Source organism: Corythoichthys intestinalis, chromosome 19 (assembly GCF_030265065.1).
Source record: "Corythoichthys intestinalis isolate RoL2023-P3 chromosome 19, ASM3026506v1, whole genome shotgun sequence".
Lineage (NCBI taxonomy): Eukaryota > Metazoa > Chordata > Actinopteri > Syngnathiformes > Syngnathidae > Corythoichthys > Corythoichthys intestinalis.
In genome coordinates, this window is record NC_080413.1 from 21,204,572 (window position 1) to 21,225,180 (window position 20,609).

The 20,609-nt window shown below is 40.1% G+C and overlaps 1 protein-coding gene across 1 annotated transcript; it reads left to right on the plus strand.

Moving 5' to 3' along the window:
• The first annotated feature begins 117 nt into the window (after positions 1-117).
• Positions 118-13,768, plus strand: cpsf2 (cleavage and polyadenylation specific factor 2). The gene is made up of 15 exons (XM_057822298.1): positions 118-376; positions 568-741; positions 874-1,033; positions 1,112-1,217; positions 1,673-1,802; positions 1,933-2,048; positions 2,186-2,373; positions 2,450-2,740; positions 4,928-5,028; positions 5,305-5,508; positions 5,588-5,740; positions 5,821-6,043; positions 8,699-9,013; positions 10,080-10,214; positions 13,411-13,768. The coding sequence occupies exons 2-15, from the start codon at positions 593-595 to the stop codon at positions 13,501-13,503; spliced, it is 2,364 nt and encodes a 787-aa protein (XP_057678281.1). The 5' UTR covers positions 118-376; positions 568-592; the 3' UTR covers positions 13,504-13,768.
• Positions 13,769-20,609: the final 6,841 nt, after the last annotated feature.

The following is a 20,609-nucleotide window of genomic DNA, read 5'->3' on the forward strand; positions in this document are numbered from 1 at the left end:
TTTTACGCAACTTCAAATTTTAATTAAGTAAATTTGGATTACATTAATTATTTAAAGTAATTTCATATTAAGAAATAAACTACTGTTCATTTGTGTAAATAATGTTTAGTTAGTACGTTCTCATGCACTTTGACACTAACCTACAGCGGCAAACATGGCTGCTCGTGGACATGTAGCGACGCTAGCCAAAATGTCGTAAAAAAGAAAATTAAGAATAACAATAACATTATTTTTGTTGCACTTAAACTGCACCGATTAAATATTTCTCTGTCATCTTAATGACCGGATACGTTTGGAGCCCGAAGCGTATTTTAGTTGGCGCGCACAGAAGCCTAATGTGGCTACTTGCCGGGTAGTTGAAGCTCGATTCATTACTGTGTGAGTCAATTCTTGACTGTTTCCTAACAAATTAGCTGCTAAAGGTGCATGCTTTACAATTACTAAGTGGATCAGAAAAGGTTTAGAAAATGATAGCGTCCTTTTGTGTCGTGAAAGACACCCACTTAGCCAGTGTAGCTAGTAATGATCTGTATGTGGTTGGTTTATAATCATCAATTTTTCTTACAGCGTAAAAACAAGTTAAGGAGCCACTATGACGTCCATCATCAAGCTGACAGCTTTGTCGGGAGTTCAGGAGGACTCTGCCCTCTGCTACCTTCTCCAAGTGGATGAATTCCGCTTCCTTTTGGACTGTGGCTGGGATGAGAATTTCTCAATGGACATCATCGATGCCATAAAGCGGTAAATTTTGTTGCTGTTCCATGAGAAACTGCTACATACATGACATGAGACTTGAATTAGCGTCCTTATATTTTGTTATGGCTGCTCTAACTGTTACATCCATTACCATGAAGTGTTTGTTTATACTTTCAGGCATGTTCACCAAGTTGATGCTGTGCTTGTGTCCCATCCTGATCCTATACACCTTGGAGCGTTGCCGTACGCTGTGGGGAAATTAGGTCTGAATTGTACCATATACGCAACTATCCCGGTCTATAAAATGGGTCAAATGTTCATGTACGATCTCTATCAGGTGAGGAGTCATGGCTGTGTGTACAGTTGTTATCTTTAGTTCTTTCCCAGTATTAATGCATCTCCTGCTTGCGTCTAGTCCCGAAACAACAGTGAAGATTTCACTCTCTTCACCCTTGATGATGTAGATAGTGCTTTTGATAAGATTCAGCAGTTGAAGTATTCACAGATTGTCAATCTAAAAGGTGAGTTAATCTAGATTGATCTCAAAATTGACGTTAATAAAACAGATATAAAACATCTACACAACCCTTTTCAAATGGCATATCCCTGTCCAAAATAAATAGCCATTAAGGCTCTAGATAGCTTTTAAATGAAAGCATTTTGCCCCCCCAAAGTTTTTTCTTGCTGAAACTTATGCTCTATACTTACATCCGAGTTGTTCATGATAATGTACAAATGATCTGTAAATGTATTTATTATCTACCTAGTGGAAATTTGGTTCCCGTGTGATTTTGCACCTTTTCAACTGGTAACATGGGCTGTAATTCATATATAAGGATATGGATATGTTTCTGGTCGTCAGGGTGGAAGGAAGTTTTCGAATATTTTTTTCCTCATTCTCACAAAAACCTGGCATTTGAACAAGGGTGTGTAGAACTAATGCATATTGTAATTCACACATCCTCCTTTCTAATAGGAAAAGGACATGGTCTTTCAATTACACCACTTCCTGCCGGTCACATGATTGGTGGTACTATTTGGAAAATCGTGAAAGATGGGGAGGAGGAGATTGTTTATGCTGTGGACTTTAACCACAAGAGAGAAATGTAAGAATAGATGGCAACGTCAAACATTTGCACCAGCCCAATAGTGACTCTAAAAGTGCTACTGAAAAATTAGCGATTACATAGTTACAATATCTCTTCCTGTGCTCATTTTTGTGCCTTTTTATTCTAGCCATCTGAACGGCTGCACAATGGAGAGCATCAGCCGACCTTCTTTGCTTATTACCGACTCCTTTAATGCAGCATATGTACAACCACGACGCAAACAAAGAGATGAACAGCTTCTTAGTAAGTAATTGTTAGGTAACCCAACTTCTCCTGTTAACACGCTAATATTTAAGATACTCCAAAATAAATAAATAAAAAAATCAATGTGTTAAACATGTTTTCCTAATGTCTGTCCTTTTTATTACCCTTCTGCAAAGCTAATGTAATGGAGACACTCCGTGGGGATGGTAATGTGCTTATCGCCGTGGATACAGCTGGGCGGGTTTTGGAGCTGGCTCAGCTCCTAGACCAGATTTGGAGGACAAAAGATGCCGGGCTGGGAGCTTACCCGCTCGCCCTACTTAACAATGTCAGTTACAATGTTGTGGAGTTCTCAAAGTCTCAGGTATCAGTCTCACATTATTTTTTCTGTATACAACTCAAGATGCAGCAGCACTAGATCACACACAATTTTTCCTTAGGTTGAGTGGATGAGCGACAAACTCATGAGGTGTTTTGAGGACAAGAGAAACAATCCCTTCCAGTTCCGCCATTTGACCCTCTGTCACAGTCTAGCCGACCTGGCTCGGGTACCCAACCCTAAAGTGGTGTTGTGCAGCCAGCCGGACCTCGAGTCTGGCTTTTCTCGAGAACTTTTTATCAAGTGGTGTCAGGATAGCAAACACTCGGTCATACTGACTTACCGCACTACTCCTGGATCACTGGCCCGTTACCTCATTGACCACCCGGGAGAAAAGATGCTGGATCTGGAGGTAAAAAGGGGCATGAAGAGTAAAAAGTGGTATTGAAAATTTTAATCGCCAAAAAAAGGCTGTGTAGTAATAGTGGAAACAATTATTAGTAGAGATGCACCGACAATTGGGTGGCCGAAATGTGGCCAAAAATGATATCAAAACCGGAAATAGCGCAGGGGCAAACAAGTAGCTTGGTAGCTTGCACTTCTTTTACCACTAGAGAGTGCGTTGGCTCGATACAGTTATTAGCTTATAGCTTTGAGATGCTAACTCAAGAGATACTCTGCTAATATCATGTGGCTTTTCTAATATTTGTTTTTCGGTTTTGGCCAGAATTTTATTTTTGGTGCATCAGTCATTACTAGCAATTTGTCTTCTAGTGTTACAACAATGTGGCACTAACAAAACGGCTCTACTGACCAATAAAAACTTGGTTTACCAAAATAAACCGTGGCATGGCGCCAAGTAAATAAAAAGTCGTGCTTGGATAAAAACGTTCAAATAAGTGCTTTATATATACAGTGGGGCAAATAAGTATTTAGTCAACCACCAATTGTGCAAGTTCTCCTACTTGAAAAGATTAGAGAGGCCTGTAATTGTCAACATGGGTAAACCTGAACAATGAGAGACAAAATGTGGAGAAAAAAAACTGAAAATCACATTGTTTGATTTTTAAAGGATTTATTTCAAAATAAGAGTGAAAAATAAGTATTTAGTCACCTACAAACAAGCAAAATTTCTGGCTGTCAAAGAGGTCTAACTTCTTTCAAAGAGGTCTAACGAGGTCTAACGATACTCCACTCGTTACCTGTATTAATGGCACCTGTTTTAACTCATTATTGGTATAAAAGACACCTGTCCACAACCTCAGTTAGTCACACTCCAAACTCCACTATGGCCAAGACCAAAGAGCTGTCGAAGGACACCAGAGACAAAATTGTAGACCTGCACCAGGCTGGAAAGACTGAATCTGCAATAGGTAAAACACTTGGTTTAAAGAAATCAGCTGTGGGAGCAATTATTAGAAAATGGAAGACATACAAGAGTAACAAAACCACTGATAATCTCCCTCGACCTGGGGCTCCATGCAAGATCTCACCCCGTGGCGTCAAAATGATAACCAGAACGGTGAGCAAAAATCCCAGAACCACACGGGGGAACCTAGTGAATGACCTACAGCGAGCTGGGACCACAGTAACAAAGGCTACTATCAGTAACACAATGCACCGCCAGGGACTCAAATCCTGCACTGCCAGACGTGTCCCCCTGCTGAAGAAAGTACACGTCCAGGCCCATCTGCGGTTCGCTAGAGAGCATTTGGATGATCCAGAAGAGGACTGGGAGAATGTGTTATGGTCAGATGAAACCAAAATAGAACTTTTTGGTAGAAACACAGGTTCACGTGTTTGAAGGAGAAAGAATACTGAATTGCATCCAAAGAACACCGTTCCCACTGTAAAGCATGGGGGTGGAAACGTCATACTTTGGGGCTGTTTTTCTGCAAAGGGACCAGGACGACTGATCTGTGTAAAGGAAAGAATGAATGGGGCCATGTATCGAGAGATTTTGAGTGAAAATCTCCTTCCATCAGCAAGGACATTGAAGATGAGACGTGGCTGGGTCTTTCAGCATGACAGTGATCTCAAACACGCAGCCAGGGCAACAAAGGAGTGGCTTCGTAAGAAGCATTTCAAGGTCCTGGAGTGGCCTAGCCAGTCTCCAGATGTCAACCCCATAGAAAATCGGTGGAGGGAGTTGAAAGTCCGTGTTGCCCAACGACAGCCCCAAAACATCACTGCTGTAGAGGAGATCTGCATGGAGGAATGGGCCAAAATACCAGCAACAGTGTGTGAAAAGCTTGTGAAGAGTTACAGAAAACGTTTGGCCTCCGTTATTGCCAACAATGGGTACGTAACAAAGTACTGAGATGAACTTTTGGTATTGACCAAATACTTATTTTCCACCATGATTTGCAAATAAATTCTTTTAAAAATCAAACAATGTGATTTTCTGTTTTTTTTTTTCCACACATTCTGTCTCTCATGGTTGAGGTTTACCCATGTCGAAAATTACAGGCCTCTAATATTTTCAAGTGAGAGAACTTGCACCATTAGTGGTTGACTAAATACTTATTTGCCCCACTGTACTAGTATATATGTATATATATATATATATATATATTTTTTTTTTTTTTTGTCGTGACAGGTGAGAAAAAGAGTTAAGCTCGAAGGCAAGGAGCTGGACGATTACCTTGAAAATGACAAAATAAAGAAAGAAGCGGCCAAGAAGCTGGAGCAAGCAAAAGAGTAAGTCAAGTAAAGTGATTTTATAGTTGGAATGGTTATTACTCCGGGGGAATTTTGTGATTGTCTATTAAAAATATTCTCAAAATTCTTTCGCGTCTTGTTTTTTTGATGGTTAGTGTCGTATCTTTTATGCTTTTGTCAAATTTTCTTAGAGCAACCTTGTATATGTAATGTATATCTAAAATTCAAAGTTGTTATTACAAACTAACAATATTTTAGATGGAGGAGAAAGCTTTGTGAAAGTACAAAGTTGACATTTTATGTCTGCCCCTGCAGGGTAGATGTGGACTCCAGCGATGAAAGTGACTTGGACGATGACATGGATCAGCCGGCCGTGGCAAAAACCAAGCACCACGACTTGATGATGAAGGGTGAGGGGAACCGCAAAGGCAGTTTCTTCAAACAAGCCAAGAAGTCCTACCCAATGTTCCCAACACATGAAGAAAGGATCAAATGGGACGAGTACGGAGAGATCATCAGGTATCCTGTTTAAGAGATGCAAACGTTGGAAAGTAAAAGTTATTTCCAACTGTTTGTAAATATGCCTGTTTGGTTGCAGGATTGAAGATTTTCTAGTTCCTGAGCTACAAGCTACAGAAGAGGAGAAAAGCAAACTTGAATCCGGCTTGACCAATGGCGATGAGCCAATGGACCAGGACCTCTCCGTTGTTCCCACGAAATGTGTTTCAAGTATTGAGAATCTCGAAATCAAGTGAGGGATAAACTAGAATTCTTCAGGTTAAAATTCAAGACACACAAAACATAAAATCATTTTTCTGCTTTTTCTTGTAGAGCCAGGATAACATACATAGACTACGAAGGTCGTTCTGACGGTGATTCTATCAAGAAAATCATCAACCAGATGAAGCCAAGGCAGCTAGTTATTGTTCACGGGCCTCCGGAGGCCAGTTTAGAACTGGCTGAGTCCTGCAAGGCTTTCAGCAAGGATCTCAAAGTGTACACACCCAAACTACAGGAAACGGTGGACGCCACCAGTGAGACGCACATCTACCAGGTCAGCTTGTCAGATTATCCTGTTTTCTAGAACGCTAAAAGACAGAATCATAAATATAACTGAATGTTGAGCAATAATAACTTTGCCGGTCACCTCTAATTTAATCAGTCTTTCAATGGTGATGTTGTGTACTGCCCCAAAAAAATTGTAGTTAGGAAAGTAGCTTCTTACTGTTAAGAACCTGACTGTTTCGTTTTGAGTCTCATGGTTGTGGTTTAATTAGATTTTTCTTTCATATTGTTTTAAATACTTTATTTTTCAATTCAGTAGGAAGTAAAAATGAACAAAATACCTTTTGAAAATTTCAATTCAAACATATGAGGTATGTCTCATATTATTTAGCAATAATACATTTGAAATGGAAAATGTGTACTGAAATAACGTATGTTCATATACTAGTAGAGTGCAATAAAAAAAACTTTGGAACGTTCATACCATTCACCATTTGACCACTGGTGGGCGCAAAAAATCTGTATATGCACACTTGGAAATAACCAGAATTGAAGGTGGAGATGTGATAATTGTAAAAAACAAACAAAAAAAAAAGTTAAGTAGGCTTTATTACAATTTCCAAGTGGTAGGGATTTTTTTTTTGTGTTCACACTTTTTTTAGTGTTCATAGCATAATTATCCAATCCATGTGTATTATTTCTGTATGTATTTTAGTGCTCCACTGGTGAAAACAAGACTCAAAACTCTTATGAAATTACAGGATGGATTCATAATGCACAAATGGTTACTTTGCGTTCTATCTAGTTTTGTTATTATTAGGGGTGTGACAAAATATCGAAGTTATGATCCAGTATATCGGATACTTTGCATCCCAAAAGGTCAGGGGTGTCAAACCAATTCCACAACGGGCCAAGAAAGTCCTGGATTTCATTTCATACAAGACTGCGCAAACAGATTAACCAATGAATTTTCTGCTGAAATAAGCAGCACCTGACTGCAGTTAACTGATTACACTTGTAGGAGATCAGATTGGTGAAAAGATGACCTCTTAATTAGTTGGAACAAAATCCAGGACATTCTTGGTCCTTTATGGAATTGGTTTGACACCCCTGCAATAGGTTATCGATATGCTTATGCCATGAATCGATATTTTATTTTAAAAAGGTGTTTATGTTTTTAAAAAAGGAACCCACAAGTTGCTACCAAAATCTTCCACCATAATAATGTCTCAGATAGGAGTGGGAACCTCTTGGTACCTCACGATACGATACGATTTGCGATACAAAGCTCACGATAACGATGATCTGACGATATAGCGATACGACGATTTGCGATACATTGGTCAGGTAATCATTCTAGGATATTCTACAAAAACTAATAAATAGAAAAACAAGCTTCTGCTGTGAATTGGATTGAGTTTATCACTAGTAGACGTCCAATCCATTTGAACTGGGAGGCTGCCATCCCTCCCACTTCAAACGGATTGAACGTCTATAGCAGTCAGTGGCAGCCAACGCCAGGCAATGAGTTATTTTGGGCCATTTAAGGTAATTGATTTTCAGTTAGTTCCTGTTGATTTTGGGGTATTTTATGGGTCACTTGCTGTTTATTTTGCGTTACAGAACAGGAGGTGACCTGGGAATCACCCAAATGAATAGGCAGAGACTCAAACTCAACAGGAAATGACCTGTAAATGCCCTAAAATGAACAGCAAGTGACCTGTAAATGCCCCGAAAATCGGACCGAATGACTGTGAATGCTCTGGTTTTGAATGAACGAACGTTCCCAGTCTAAATGGATTGAATGGATTGGGCGTTGGGCACCATCTATGGCAGCCTTTTTTTTTTTTTTTTTTTTTGGACACCTTTTTAAAACGATATCTCGATTCTTGACAGGAGCATATCGATAACCTTTTGGGATACAAAGTATCACGATATATCACCATTTTGATATTTTTTCACACCCTTAGTCTCAGATAAGTGCCATTGACGGCGCTTGACACCCAATCCATTAAGGCTAGGAAAGGCAAATGAACGTTCGTTCGTTTGATACTAGAGCATTCGCAGTCACTCGGAAATTGGGGCATTTACAGGTCACTTCTTGAGGAGTTTGAGGCATTGCTTATTCTTTCCCGGCTCACTTCCTGTTCTGTAACCCCAAATCAACAGGAGGTGACCCATAAAATGCCCCAAAATCAACAGTAAGTGACTGAAAATCAACAGGTACTGACCTGAAATGGCTCAAAATTACCTCATTGCCTGGCATCGGCTGCCACTGACAGCCATAGAAGTGGGAGGAGCCCATTTTAAGAGGAAAGGGTTCATTCTCTGCCAGCCTCCCAGTTCAAATGGCTTGGACGTCTGCTAGTGATAAACTTATAGCAGTAGGATGAAAATAGCTTGTTCTTGTGTTTATTAGTTGTTTTGTAGAATAACCTAGAATGTTTTCCTGACCAATGTAACGTGAGATCATCGTTATCATGAGCTTTGTATCGCAAATCGCATCGTATCGTGTGGTACTAAGAGGTTCACCCCCTAGTTATTGTATGTTTTTATTAAGTACAAGACCGTTCACTGCTATTTTTTTAACTGTAAACCAGGTTAGATTTTTGGGGGGAAGAGGAGGCCTTATTTAGGGAAGCTGGAATGGAAATAACCCATATGTCAAAGCACCTCGATGGTAACATTTTTATTTGTGGTGAAGGTGCGGTTGAAGGACTTCCTGGTGAGCTCCCTACAGTTCTGCAAGGCCAAAGACACCGAGTTGGCATGGATCGATGGCGTGCTGGACATGCGTGTGGTAAAGGTGGACACAGGTGTGATGCTGGAGGAGGGCGCTAAGGAGGAAGTCGAGGAAAGTGAGCAGGCCATGGACACCACCCCTGACCTCGGCATTGATCACAGTGCCGCCATGGTGGCGGCTCAGCGGGCCATGAAGAACCTGTTTGGAGAGGACGAGAAGGAGGTTTCTGAGGAGAGTGATGTCATTCCCACACTGGAGCCGCTACCTTCACATGAGGTAAGATAACTGAGTCACAGTGGAAAAATTGGGTCCGAGGTACTTTGTTTTTCAACATTGTATGGATAATTGTGTTTTTGATTGTGAAGGAATTACATTGCTACAGGACAAATTAGATACAAATTTTAAGAGACATGATAACAATGGAAAGCAAAAGCTCAGGAATAACCTCCAAAGAAATTAAAGGTGAATTCCAAGGTCAACGTATATCAGTTTCAGTCCTTGTTTGAACCAAATGACACATGAGAGATGACAAATGAGGACACTGCAGTTAAATACAAGTAAAAAAAAAATCATAAAAAGCAAGACTGGAATTTAAAGAAGGCTCATAATGTTCCGTGGCTGCCTTGCGTCTTGAATCTTTGCTTAGTACAATGAAAATCCCATGACTATCTAGGCATTTTGGAGAGAAGTGTGCTGTCTTGTGTCAGAAAGCTTGGTCTCAGCCGCAGGACCGATTAAATGCTGACCTGATTTCAATGGACATTGCTTTTCATGCAAATTAACCTCATCCTGAGGAGAAACTCCAAGCAGCAGATGACTTTTCAGTATTACTTAAAAAGTTTTCATCTTCGGACTTCAAATACCTTTGTAACAATGTTCCCTTGTCCACTAAAATTCAGTGGACTATTTTTGGCGAGTCACACACACATTTATATTTGAAAATATTGAGCACTTGTACATTTTGTAAAGGGCAGTTACATGACCGACAAAACCAAGTTACATCAGTTGGTTACATGAGTTAAAAATATTAGCAACACCTCTAAATCAGATGCAATCCCAGCATGCTAAAACCACAACAACTCACATGACTACTTCTTTGACAGTATTAGACAAAATTTATCATCTTGTAAAGGCAGACTATCTCATACGTTGCTCGCGTAAAATAACATTAAATGAACTTATCCCCAAAGTGTAGGTGCTATAAATTTAAGTATTGAATATAGATGGTTGTATTAGTATTAAGGTAATAACATTTACAAGGGTATGAAACCAATTCCTTCTGTCCTTGGAGTTAGTGTCCTAGACTACCTACCGCTACACTGTGGTTCTGTGCTCCGTCCAGGCGCCAGGACATCAGTCAGTGTTCATCAATGAGCCCCGCCTGTCCGACTTTAAGCAGGTTCTCCTCAGAGAGGGCATCCAGGCAGAGTTTGTCGGTGGAGTTCTGGTGTGCAACAACCTGGTGGCCGTCCGCAGGGTGAGTTATTAACTTCTTTCACCATGTTTTTTAAATTGTTTGAATGGCAGTATTATTTCTTCAAGCTACTTTTAAAAAATCAGGTAATTACGGTATTAATACTGTGATTTTTTTTTTTTTTTTTTTTTTTTTTTTTTTTTAAAAGCGAAAGTATACAGAAGTTACAGTATGTATGTATATTCTGACGGTATGATAACCTTAAGCCAAAATAACATGGTATCACTGTATTGCAGTTACAGCTCTAAAATGTGTTACTTTGCGATATCTTGGGTTTCCATTGAACAGGATTTTTAATTTTCAAAACATTAGCAAATTGGAACAGAAGTATAATGTTAAAATAAAGAAATTTAAAAAATGTATATATATATATATATATATATATATATATATGTGTTCTAAATAAAATTTAAATAAATGCAGTCCCTCAGGTGTGCCTAAAACCACAGCTCAATATTATTACCATCAGAACAAAATGATTTAATTTTCCATAAAAAGCAAGTTTGTATGACTCGTATCATGTTTACATTATACACACACTCTCTTTCTCAACACAGACAGTTGCCAGAGAAAAAAAAACATGTTTTACCACCACGAGACACACAAACACGCTGGAGTTAACTCTCGTCGCTGGGGGGAAACGTTCATGACGGTGTTTACTAGGGATGGGAATCGAAATCCGATTCTAATTCGGAACCGGTTCCGAGTGTTTCGAGGCCTCGACATCACAATGAAAAAGCCTTAACGATCCCTTTAACGATTCTTAAAGACGCGTATTGCGTCGTGACGTGTGTTGTTGTCCAGACGCATAAAACTAGCATGGCGCCAAGAACCACTCGCTCCAAAGTTTGACTACACTTCACCAGGAAAGAGTGTGAAAATGAAAGGTTACGACGGGTAAGCACGAGCATTGCAGCCGTAAACATAACAATGACAGCACGTAGGTTCAAACGCTCGAAAGTGTGCCTTCACTTCACGAGGAAAAATTACAACAAAGCGACTTGCAGTCATTGCAAGGTGGAGATAACTGCATCGGGAGGGAATACGACTGCGCTGTCCTCACAGAGAGGCTAAGCCTCAGTCCTGGCTATACAGCTAGCTAAACTCCCAAATGACGATGCAGAAGACGTTGGTATAATTTGCTGACTTTATTCAACCATCACTTGAAGAGTGAAACTAAGAATAGAAATGAAACAAATCAATTTCGTCCCCAATAACAAACAGGTTTGCATCAACGTAAATCAGCGATGATTAGCTGCTAATAACAGTAATAACAAATGGTTAGCATTCGTTCGCTAGCATTAGCACATCGTTCAAACCACTACACAACTGGATTTAAGTGTCCGATCGCGAGTGGAAACACAACAACAACAACACAAAAGATGATACATACAGGCGTTGCCTCTGTAGATATTAACATTAACAAAGAACGTAGGCTCGTAGAAGTGTTTCCCTCTCTCACTAACTCTCTCACTCACTTGGATGCGGCATTTCTTCTTTGGGTGTAAGCACGCTCTTCTTCACGTGAGCGCGTTCTTCTTCGCATGAGGAAGCGCAAGGGCGCCCCCGCTTGAGCATGTAAGCGCCACAAAAACTAAAAGGCATGCAATTCAATGTAATGGTAAAATAATACACGTTAACTCAGGAGTCCCCAAACTGCGGCCCGCGGCCCAAATACGGCCCGCCTCCGCATTTGGTCCGGCTATTTTGAATTTTTTTTTTTTTCTCAATCGTGCTATTTATTTCCTGGCCTTTTCCTTGTAGAATTCAGAGATGGTTATTTGGTTATTATCTATTTAATTAATAGTGTTTTTATTATTAATTATTATTATTATAAAGAATCCAGAAAGGGTTATTTGATTGTGGCTTTCTGAAAAACAATAATTTTTTTATTACATTTATGCACTTCTGCAATCGTCACACTTTTTCTGTTACAAACTGACCCCGGCCCCTCATCAGAGAAGGGAAAAGTTATGTGGCCCTCACAGGAAAAAGTTTGGGGACCCCTGCTTTAACACATATTGCCAAAGGCAGAACAACAACCTATCTGCCAATATATACCAATATTTTTTATTTCTACTAGATAAATGTTTTAGTAAAATGTTACACATTCTTGTGTATTTGCCACTTATTGCCACAGTTGACATTGAGGCTTTGGGCCTCTTTTGATCTCATTGTGAGTTTGTAAGGTTGTGACTTCTGATTAGACAAACTCGATGCCAATCAAAACGTTTGTTCTTCTTTCCCCCCAAATTAGAATCGATAAGAGAATCGATAAAGAATCGAATCGTTAAGCAATATCGATAATGGAATCGGAATCGGAAAAATCCTATCAATTCCCATCCCTAGTGTTTACTAACCTTTAATTTTGTATAGATGTGAAATCATATTGGAGGTATTGACTCCTCGGCAGCCACCCTCCGCAAACATGTTTTACATGTCGGTTGGCCCTCCTCTAAGCTGCGCCTGTCTGTAACTTTTCTGTAGCCGAAGTATTCCCATACTTGTGATTTCGTTTTCTTCGATGGGGGAAAAAAATTCAGGAGTTTCACCTCCTCCAGCCATCGTGTGGCACAGCTGATTCACTGACACTGAGTAACAACCAGTGGGTGAGGGTTGAGCCTTGCAGCTGCAAGTGAGGCATTTCTCCATGCATTTTTGGGACATAAAAAAAAAAGCTAATATCTTCAGGACGGTATGACGGAAAAATCTTGCAGTTTTGAAATCTTGACGTTTTCATACCACGGTATACCCTGTAACCGGTAATCGGCACATGTCTAGTCTGAATAAAAGAAAATTTAGAGTGTTTTTTTGCCAAATCACAACATGAAAACCAAACAAAATTCACACAGCTTGCCAAAGTAGGACAGAAAACCCAGAGGCTTGTGAAATCTTGCCTGAGGAAAAAAAAAAACACACAAGTGAAACTTAACAAGTCAAATAAAAGGAAAAGCAGGAGCAAACCAGGACATCAACATGAAAATGTATAATTGACAAGAACTTAAAATAGATGCAACCGAGAACATGAACTCAAAGAGACACTTGGAGCAGTCGGCGTCAGAGCAGTGAAAGAGGGGGAACTAGAAGCGTCTAATGCTTTGATGTCAAATCGGCAAAAATGTATTTAGTTTTTGTGCCAAGCAGACTGTGTGTTTTTAAAAGGTGAAACTGAGGTTTTGCGTCTGTGCTCTTGGTCCAGACGGAAGCGGGACGTATCGGCTTGGAAGGCTGCTTGTGTGATGACTACTATAAGATCCGGGAGTTGCTGTATCAGCAGTATGCTGTAGTATAGCAGCAGCAGACACCACAGAGACCCTTCCTTATGATGACTTTACCCAGAGGAGAGGACCGTCCTCAACACCCTCGGGTACCTCCAGCTGTGTCCCTACTAAATCCATTGTACAGTTTCATTTTTTTACACCATTTTCAACCGTGAGGTGACCTTGGCAAAATGCTGTTTTTGTTTTCTTTTATACTCCGATTGCGCTCTGTATGTGACAAGAGATACCTCCCCACCTGATGTTGACAATAAATACACAATAATTTTCCTAATTTTACTTTTTGCAGTTGTTTTAGATGCACAAATAGTTTCCCTGTAAAAGTTCCAACAGAAGGAGTGAGCGACTACCGGTATTTTGGCTTTAAGGGAAAGACAACACCTAGTATGAATGACATGTCAAAGACAGTTGCTCAAGGTATTTAATTCTGTCAATCACAAATATTTTAAGCCTCTGATGACGGAGAAAATAACGTTTGAAAACACAAAAAAATGGCACCTATTACTAGCTTAGGCATTATGTAACTTTTGAACTCAAGCACAGATAGTGGGTATTAATGACGTAAATGAGGAAGCGTGAACAATTTTGGATACTCGCGCTTGATTGGCTAAAATGGTACCAGCATTGATAATATGTCTGCCCCCATATCCGGTGGCCACTACCTGGAAATAGTGTCATTTATTTACACTTTTCCTCTACTATTACACATAAGAAAAAACGAAATTCAATGTTTTTTCAATTTTTCTAATAAGATTCTTTCTGCTTGGATGGACATAATAAAGTACAGTGTATCACAAAAGTGAGTACACCCCTCGCATTTTCTGCAGATATTTTAGTATATCTTTTCATGGGTCAACACTGACAAAATGACACTTTGACACAATGAAAAGTAGTCTGTGTGCAGCTTATACAATAGAGTTCATTTATTTCCCGCTCAAAATAACTCAAAATATAGCCATTAATATCTAAACCCCTGGCAACAAAAGTGACTACACCGCATGGCAACTACGTACATCCCTAAATGTCCAAACTGAGTACTGCTTGTCATTTTCCCTCCAAATGTCATGTGACTCGTTACAGGAGTGCTGTCAGCATTGCTGCAAGAGATTGAGGAGGTGGGGCGTTAGCCTGTTAGTGCTCAGACCATATGCCGTACTCTACATCAAATTGGTGTGCATGGCTGTTACCCCAGGAGGAAGCCTCTTCTGAAGACGGTACTCAAGAAAGCCCACAAACAGTTTGCTGACATGTCAACAAACCACATGGATTACTGGAACCATGTCGTATGGTCTAATGAGACGAAGATTCATTTGGTTCCGATGGTCTCAAGCATGTGTGGCGGCGACTAGGTGAGGGGTACAAAGATAAGTGTGTCATGCCTACAGTCAAGCATGGTGGTGGGAATGACAACCCCCCCCCCCCCCACACACACACACACACACACACATCTTCAATCTCTGCAGCACTCCTGTAACGAGTCACATGACATTTTGGAGGGAAAATGACGAGCAGTACTCAATTTAGACAGTGATGTAAGTAGTTCCCATGCGGTGTACTCACTTTTGTTGCCAGGGTTTAGATATTAATGGCTATACTGAGTTATTTTGAGGGGAAAATAAATGATCTCTATTATATAAGCTGCACACAGACTACTTTTCCATTGTGTCAAAGTGTCATTTTGTCAGTGTTGTCCCATGAAAAGATATACTTAAATATCTGCAGAAATGCGAGGGGTGTACTCACTTTTGTGATACACTGTAGGTGTCTTTCCATTTAATGGCCACATTTCATGTAATATGCTTTAGATAGGTTAAAGAAGATTAGCATCATGTTTTGGTCACTTTCAAACAACAGCTAATTAACACATATTAGCAAACATTCACTCCCAGCATGCATCAAAATTCAATAGCTATGACTAAAGTTTGGTAGAACTCTTTAAGGTCTGTCTTCTCCTGCATCTAAAGTAGAACTCAGTGCTGCTAGGCATGTTGTGCTACAATGTGGTAATACACTGAAAGCGTCTACTTTATAAGACTGGATTCAGTTGGACTTTGGATGCATAAATGATCATGTAACACTTAAAAATCTGCGATATAGCAAAATCTCAATTGATAAACCAATAGTGCTGATCCAGTGTGTATTGTGATATTGGCTGCACTTAAAATGGACTTATATTTTTTACTGTATATCCCCTTCATATCACAGCAACAGCAGATGGAGACATTTCCGTTTGTTTCTTGCAGTTGTGGTGTCAAGCATGCTCATGCAGCAGGTTCATATGAAACGCTGTGGTGATATGACATTGTCCCCTGAGGTGATAAGCAGGGTGGAAAGGACCCTGCGGCTGTTTTCGTGCGATGAGCTCGGATTAACCCTCTCGTTTATCATTTGGGGGTTTCTGCAGCCAAACATATTTGAGCTCGCTTTCCTTATCTTTTTTTGGACACAGTGGTGTATTAAAAAGATGGGCGATAAGAGGGATTGTTGGTGGCATGAGGACTGGAAGGGAAATGCATCAGTTGGAAGCTATCCTGCCACATTTAATTCAATTTATTTTATTCAATATTATAATAGAAAAACATAGAAGAAACAAGGTGATGATCCAAGGGGGGTTTGCCATCTGAATTGAGGAAATGTTAATGACGTCAGAGAGTTCTAAAATTATGCACTACACCAAATACATAATTGGCTGGAGTCTGTGTAAATGGTGACAGATTTGTCTGCTGCTAGTCGACACGCCTGAGTGAGTGCAGCTCAGCTGCCTTTACGGAGTAATGACATGGAAGGGAGCTGGAACACTGGGTGTTAACTTCAGAGACAACAGCAAATCCCTCATTGTTAGTTCCAGAGTGAAGCTTCCTTGATTTGGAGCCATCAACAAAAACTAAGTCTGGATTGGATAAAAAGGTGTCAAGAGAGATCAGGAAAAAGAGAACAAAAGCTGAAGTTCAGTCACGAAGTGCACCCTTTTTGTTTGTTGGCGACTTTCAGTACCCCTAGCACTAGTCCACATGCCGGTCCTTCCTTTGAAGTTAAATGCCAACCAAAACTGGCTTTCAATTTAGAATGGGACGCTGAAAAGGGCTTTACACAGGTAAACCACAAGACATCTGATGGAATTTATCACAAAATTGTGTGAGGATTAGGGACAGTGGGAGCTCGAGCCTTAGCTGCCACATTCACAGTTTACCTTTCCTGCACAAATCTCCTCTCAGTGAGAGCATCAGTGTTCCCAATTTTCTTCACTTGGAGATGGAAGTTTTTTCTGATTATGTTATCCATGGAACAATTATATCTGCCCGGAGAAGAGATTAAAAAAACAAACGCTGTCAACTGCTTCCTGCTACAAGAGATATTGGTAGATTTTTTTGTGGTGTGGAAATCAGATTTTGAGGTTAAAATAACATTTTCGACACCCTTCATCAGCCCACAGTGCATTGACTCACAACTGTCTGAATCAACTGAATCATGGTGTGTCAAGACACAGTCATTTTAATTGGTCTTTTTTTAAAAGGTACAAACCTATGCAATTGATTAAAGAAATAACTAAACATTTTATGTACTATTTTGTATTTCATTGTATCACTATGACCATTTTTGCATTTTGCTGATTAGTGAGGAGCTTTGCCTATAACCCACAAAAACAATGGACTTTGGAATCCCGGCTCTCGCTTATGCACATTGTCGCCGTGTCCTTGAGTAAGAAAACCTAACCCAACTTTTCTGTGTGAAAGTAGCAGAGGTGGGTAAAGTAGCCAAAATTATACTCAAGTAAGAGGAGCGTTACTTCAAAATACCGTATTGGCCCGAATATAAGACGGCCCTGATTATAAGACGACCCCCTTTTTCAAGACTTGAGTGAGAGTGAGAGTGAGACTTTTTGAACACCAAATTAATTTTTATACAGAAAATAATTACAGTACATCCGAAACAAATGATTATAACAATATATTTGAGAGAAAAAGCATGTTATTTTGCATTATTCAAATCTTAATATCTGAACATTTAGATATGTAAAATGCAATCACATTCGTAAATGAATGGCTTCTGGTTTTTGAAATGTAAATAAACCAATCTATTGCGATAAAACAACAAAAATGCAATAACTGCATTAACCATCAAAGTGAAGTCGAACTGTAACTAGTCTTGAAACAAATGTGAATAAGGAAAAACATTGCAATAAAATAATGCAAATTTGTTAAACTAAAAAGAGTAGCTGAGATCTGTCATGACAGAACATCGCTTCAATGATATCTAGCGCCATCTAGCGTCGTGAATGGGGAGAGTAGCTGAGATCTGTCATGACAGAACATCGCTTCAATGAAATCTGGCGCCATCTAGTATCGTGAATAGGTATAATGTCTAGACCGCGAATATAAAACAACCCCCTCTTTTTCAGTGTTATTTCAATGCAAAAAACAAAGTCTTATATTCGGCCAATACGGTAATATCACTCAAGTAAAAGTAGTCATCCAAAAATGTACTCAAGTACAAGTAAAAAAGTATCAAGTGAAAAGAATACACAAGTAATGAGTAACATTGTGCATAACTGCTTATTTTATTTTATTTTTTTCAACAATATTTGGTTTTTCTTTCTGCACAAACTTATCTATATGAGCTTTTATAATGATACTGTACAATAACCCATTACATAACCACATTAAACCAAAGAAATACAAAAAAACAACAACATTGAATTCCGGTGAGAGAAAAACAAAAAGAAATGAAGCATCATTGGTCAAAAGAGCATGAGTGCCCTCTAGTGGCGAAAATAGTTCCTAGTTTGAATAGTGAATACTGTAGTCCCTTCATAGTTACTATTATGAAGTTAAAATCACATCTCCAGTTTTCCGTGGTCAATCGGTGCCAAATAAAAGCTGGCAGAGGTTTAAATCCGCACTTTCGAGTCATGTTGAGGCAGCGCTCTTTTTCAAATACTTTTACGGTGCTTTGAAGACGCCACGTGATTGAAAAGGCTGGCGTGATCATAGTATGGCAAGTTTGCGTCTGATAAATGTAATGGAGTCATGTGATTATTGTTGCCACGAATCATTGGTGAAATTAGTAGCGCTACTCTTGGCATCGCTGGCAAAAAATAAATCTAATATGTAGAGGATAAATGAAACAACTCTTGTGTAGCCCAAAGTAGCGGAGTAAGTAGTGTTTTTTCTTCACAAATCTACCCAAGCGAAAGTAATAAGTATGGCTTAGTAAACCTACTCTTAGAAGTACATTTTTCTCAAAAAGTTACTCAAGTAATTGTAATGGAGTACATGTAACGCGTTACTACCCACCTCTGGAAAGTAGTGGTAGAGTGAGTGGATGGTGGTAGTTAGAAAGACTGACTGAGCATATTGCTGCACTTCTCTCAGTCTGCCCAAGCGAAACAGTGGTTATAATTGTAGCTTATCGCTAGCTAGTGTGGAGTGAATGAATAATGTAATGTATATGGTCTTTGAATGTCCTGAACAGTGCAATATAATGCCATTGCATTATTGTGAGCACCTTAAGGTGCCTATGACAGCAAAAAGCATGTTTATTTCATATTTCATGCGGTTTTTATGCTCCTGAATGAAATGGACCGCTTGGGTGTCTTTGGAAGTGATCGATTTATATATTCAATTTTTTAAATCCCGCGCCATGACAATGAATAACTTCCTGGATTTAGGAAGAATGCGAATGTGACGTCATTCGGGTCAGCATCTTACAATACAGCATTGCTTTATAGCATGAGGATAGACTGCGGATTCAGCTGATTTTGTGGGCTATACTCGGCATATGCTCATGCAGGCCCTCGCTGTCATCAGCGGTTCGCTATATCGTCCAGACTTCCAGCCCCCTCTGCCCTCATCGTGTGCCTGGCTACAGACCACTATCCTCGGGTTGGGCTCGGGCATCAACGCGCCCCTCCGATGTCGGCCAGTTTGTTTGGCGGTCATTCTCCAGCCTTCTCTGGCAACGAGAAATCCTGCCCACAGAAGGAGAACGACGAGCCGAAACTTGCTCGCCGCCGGAGGCTGGCCGATCGGTAAAAGCTGTCACCCTCGCTGCCGTGTGTGACATGAGTTTGGGTAATTTTGTGCTATTTTTCATTTTCGAAAGGCAAAATGATTGGAACAGCCGCTCGGCAGTCATTCTCCAGCTCCTATCCCGGCAACGAGCACTCCTGCTCGCAGCAGGTGAACGACAAGCTGTAACTTGTGCGCCGCCGGGGGCTTGGCCGATCGGTGAAGACAATCAACCCCGCCGCCGTGTGATATGATCCGGGGTAGTTTTGTGTGACTTTTATTTTCGAAAGTCGAGAATAAGATGGTTCGGGTTAGCATGTCGGCTAGCTGTCACGCTTCCTGTTTTGTTTACGCTTTTTCGTCCGTCTCCGAAGCAGGGCAGAAAAATGATAAAAGCCGGACTAACTCCGGTGGCATATGATATAGACCCTACCCACCGACGTCACAAAATCACGTGCTCACTGTATGGTTCCGCCCCCTTGTCCGTCATTTTGTGTCTGTATTATCAATGGTCTCAATTGATTGAGCAATTTATAATGCATTTCATGGAAGACCCGGTGCTTTCGGATGCCGTAAACTCACTTGATGCATTGCATAAAAGGCGTTATGTGGAAAAGCTTCAGTTTATCCATTCGCCAGATCCATATTTGATGCCTAAATCGATGTTTTTCGACCCGCTGTCTCCGCCGTATTTGCCTGACATCTGCTAGCTACCCTGAACTGTACAACTATCTTGTCCACACAAAATCAGCCTATTCTCACGAAAGTTTGAAAAACTTTAAGAGCTTGGAGGCTTATAAATACTTCGTTGCTGGTTGGGTGAAACAGGTCCTCGTCCACGAAAATTCGGCAGGAATCTATCTTGTGCTTGGAAACGTGAGTTACCAAATTTTCAATTCAAAATCTTTTGTTATTGCTAACATCCACTGTCAAGTCTAATGTACTGTATTTCATGTCGTTTGTCAATGGAGTTAGGGCTTTTAATGTTTATATGGTTTAGCGATAGCACTCTCACTACATACATACGTGTATGTTGTCGGCGATTAGCCTAGCAATGATCTTATTTGTGGTTGTCAGCCCAAAACCCTCTAAATATATATTAAATGCATCTT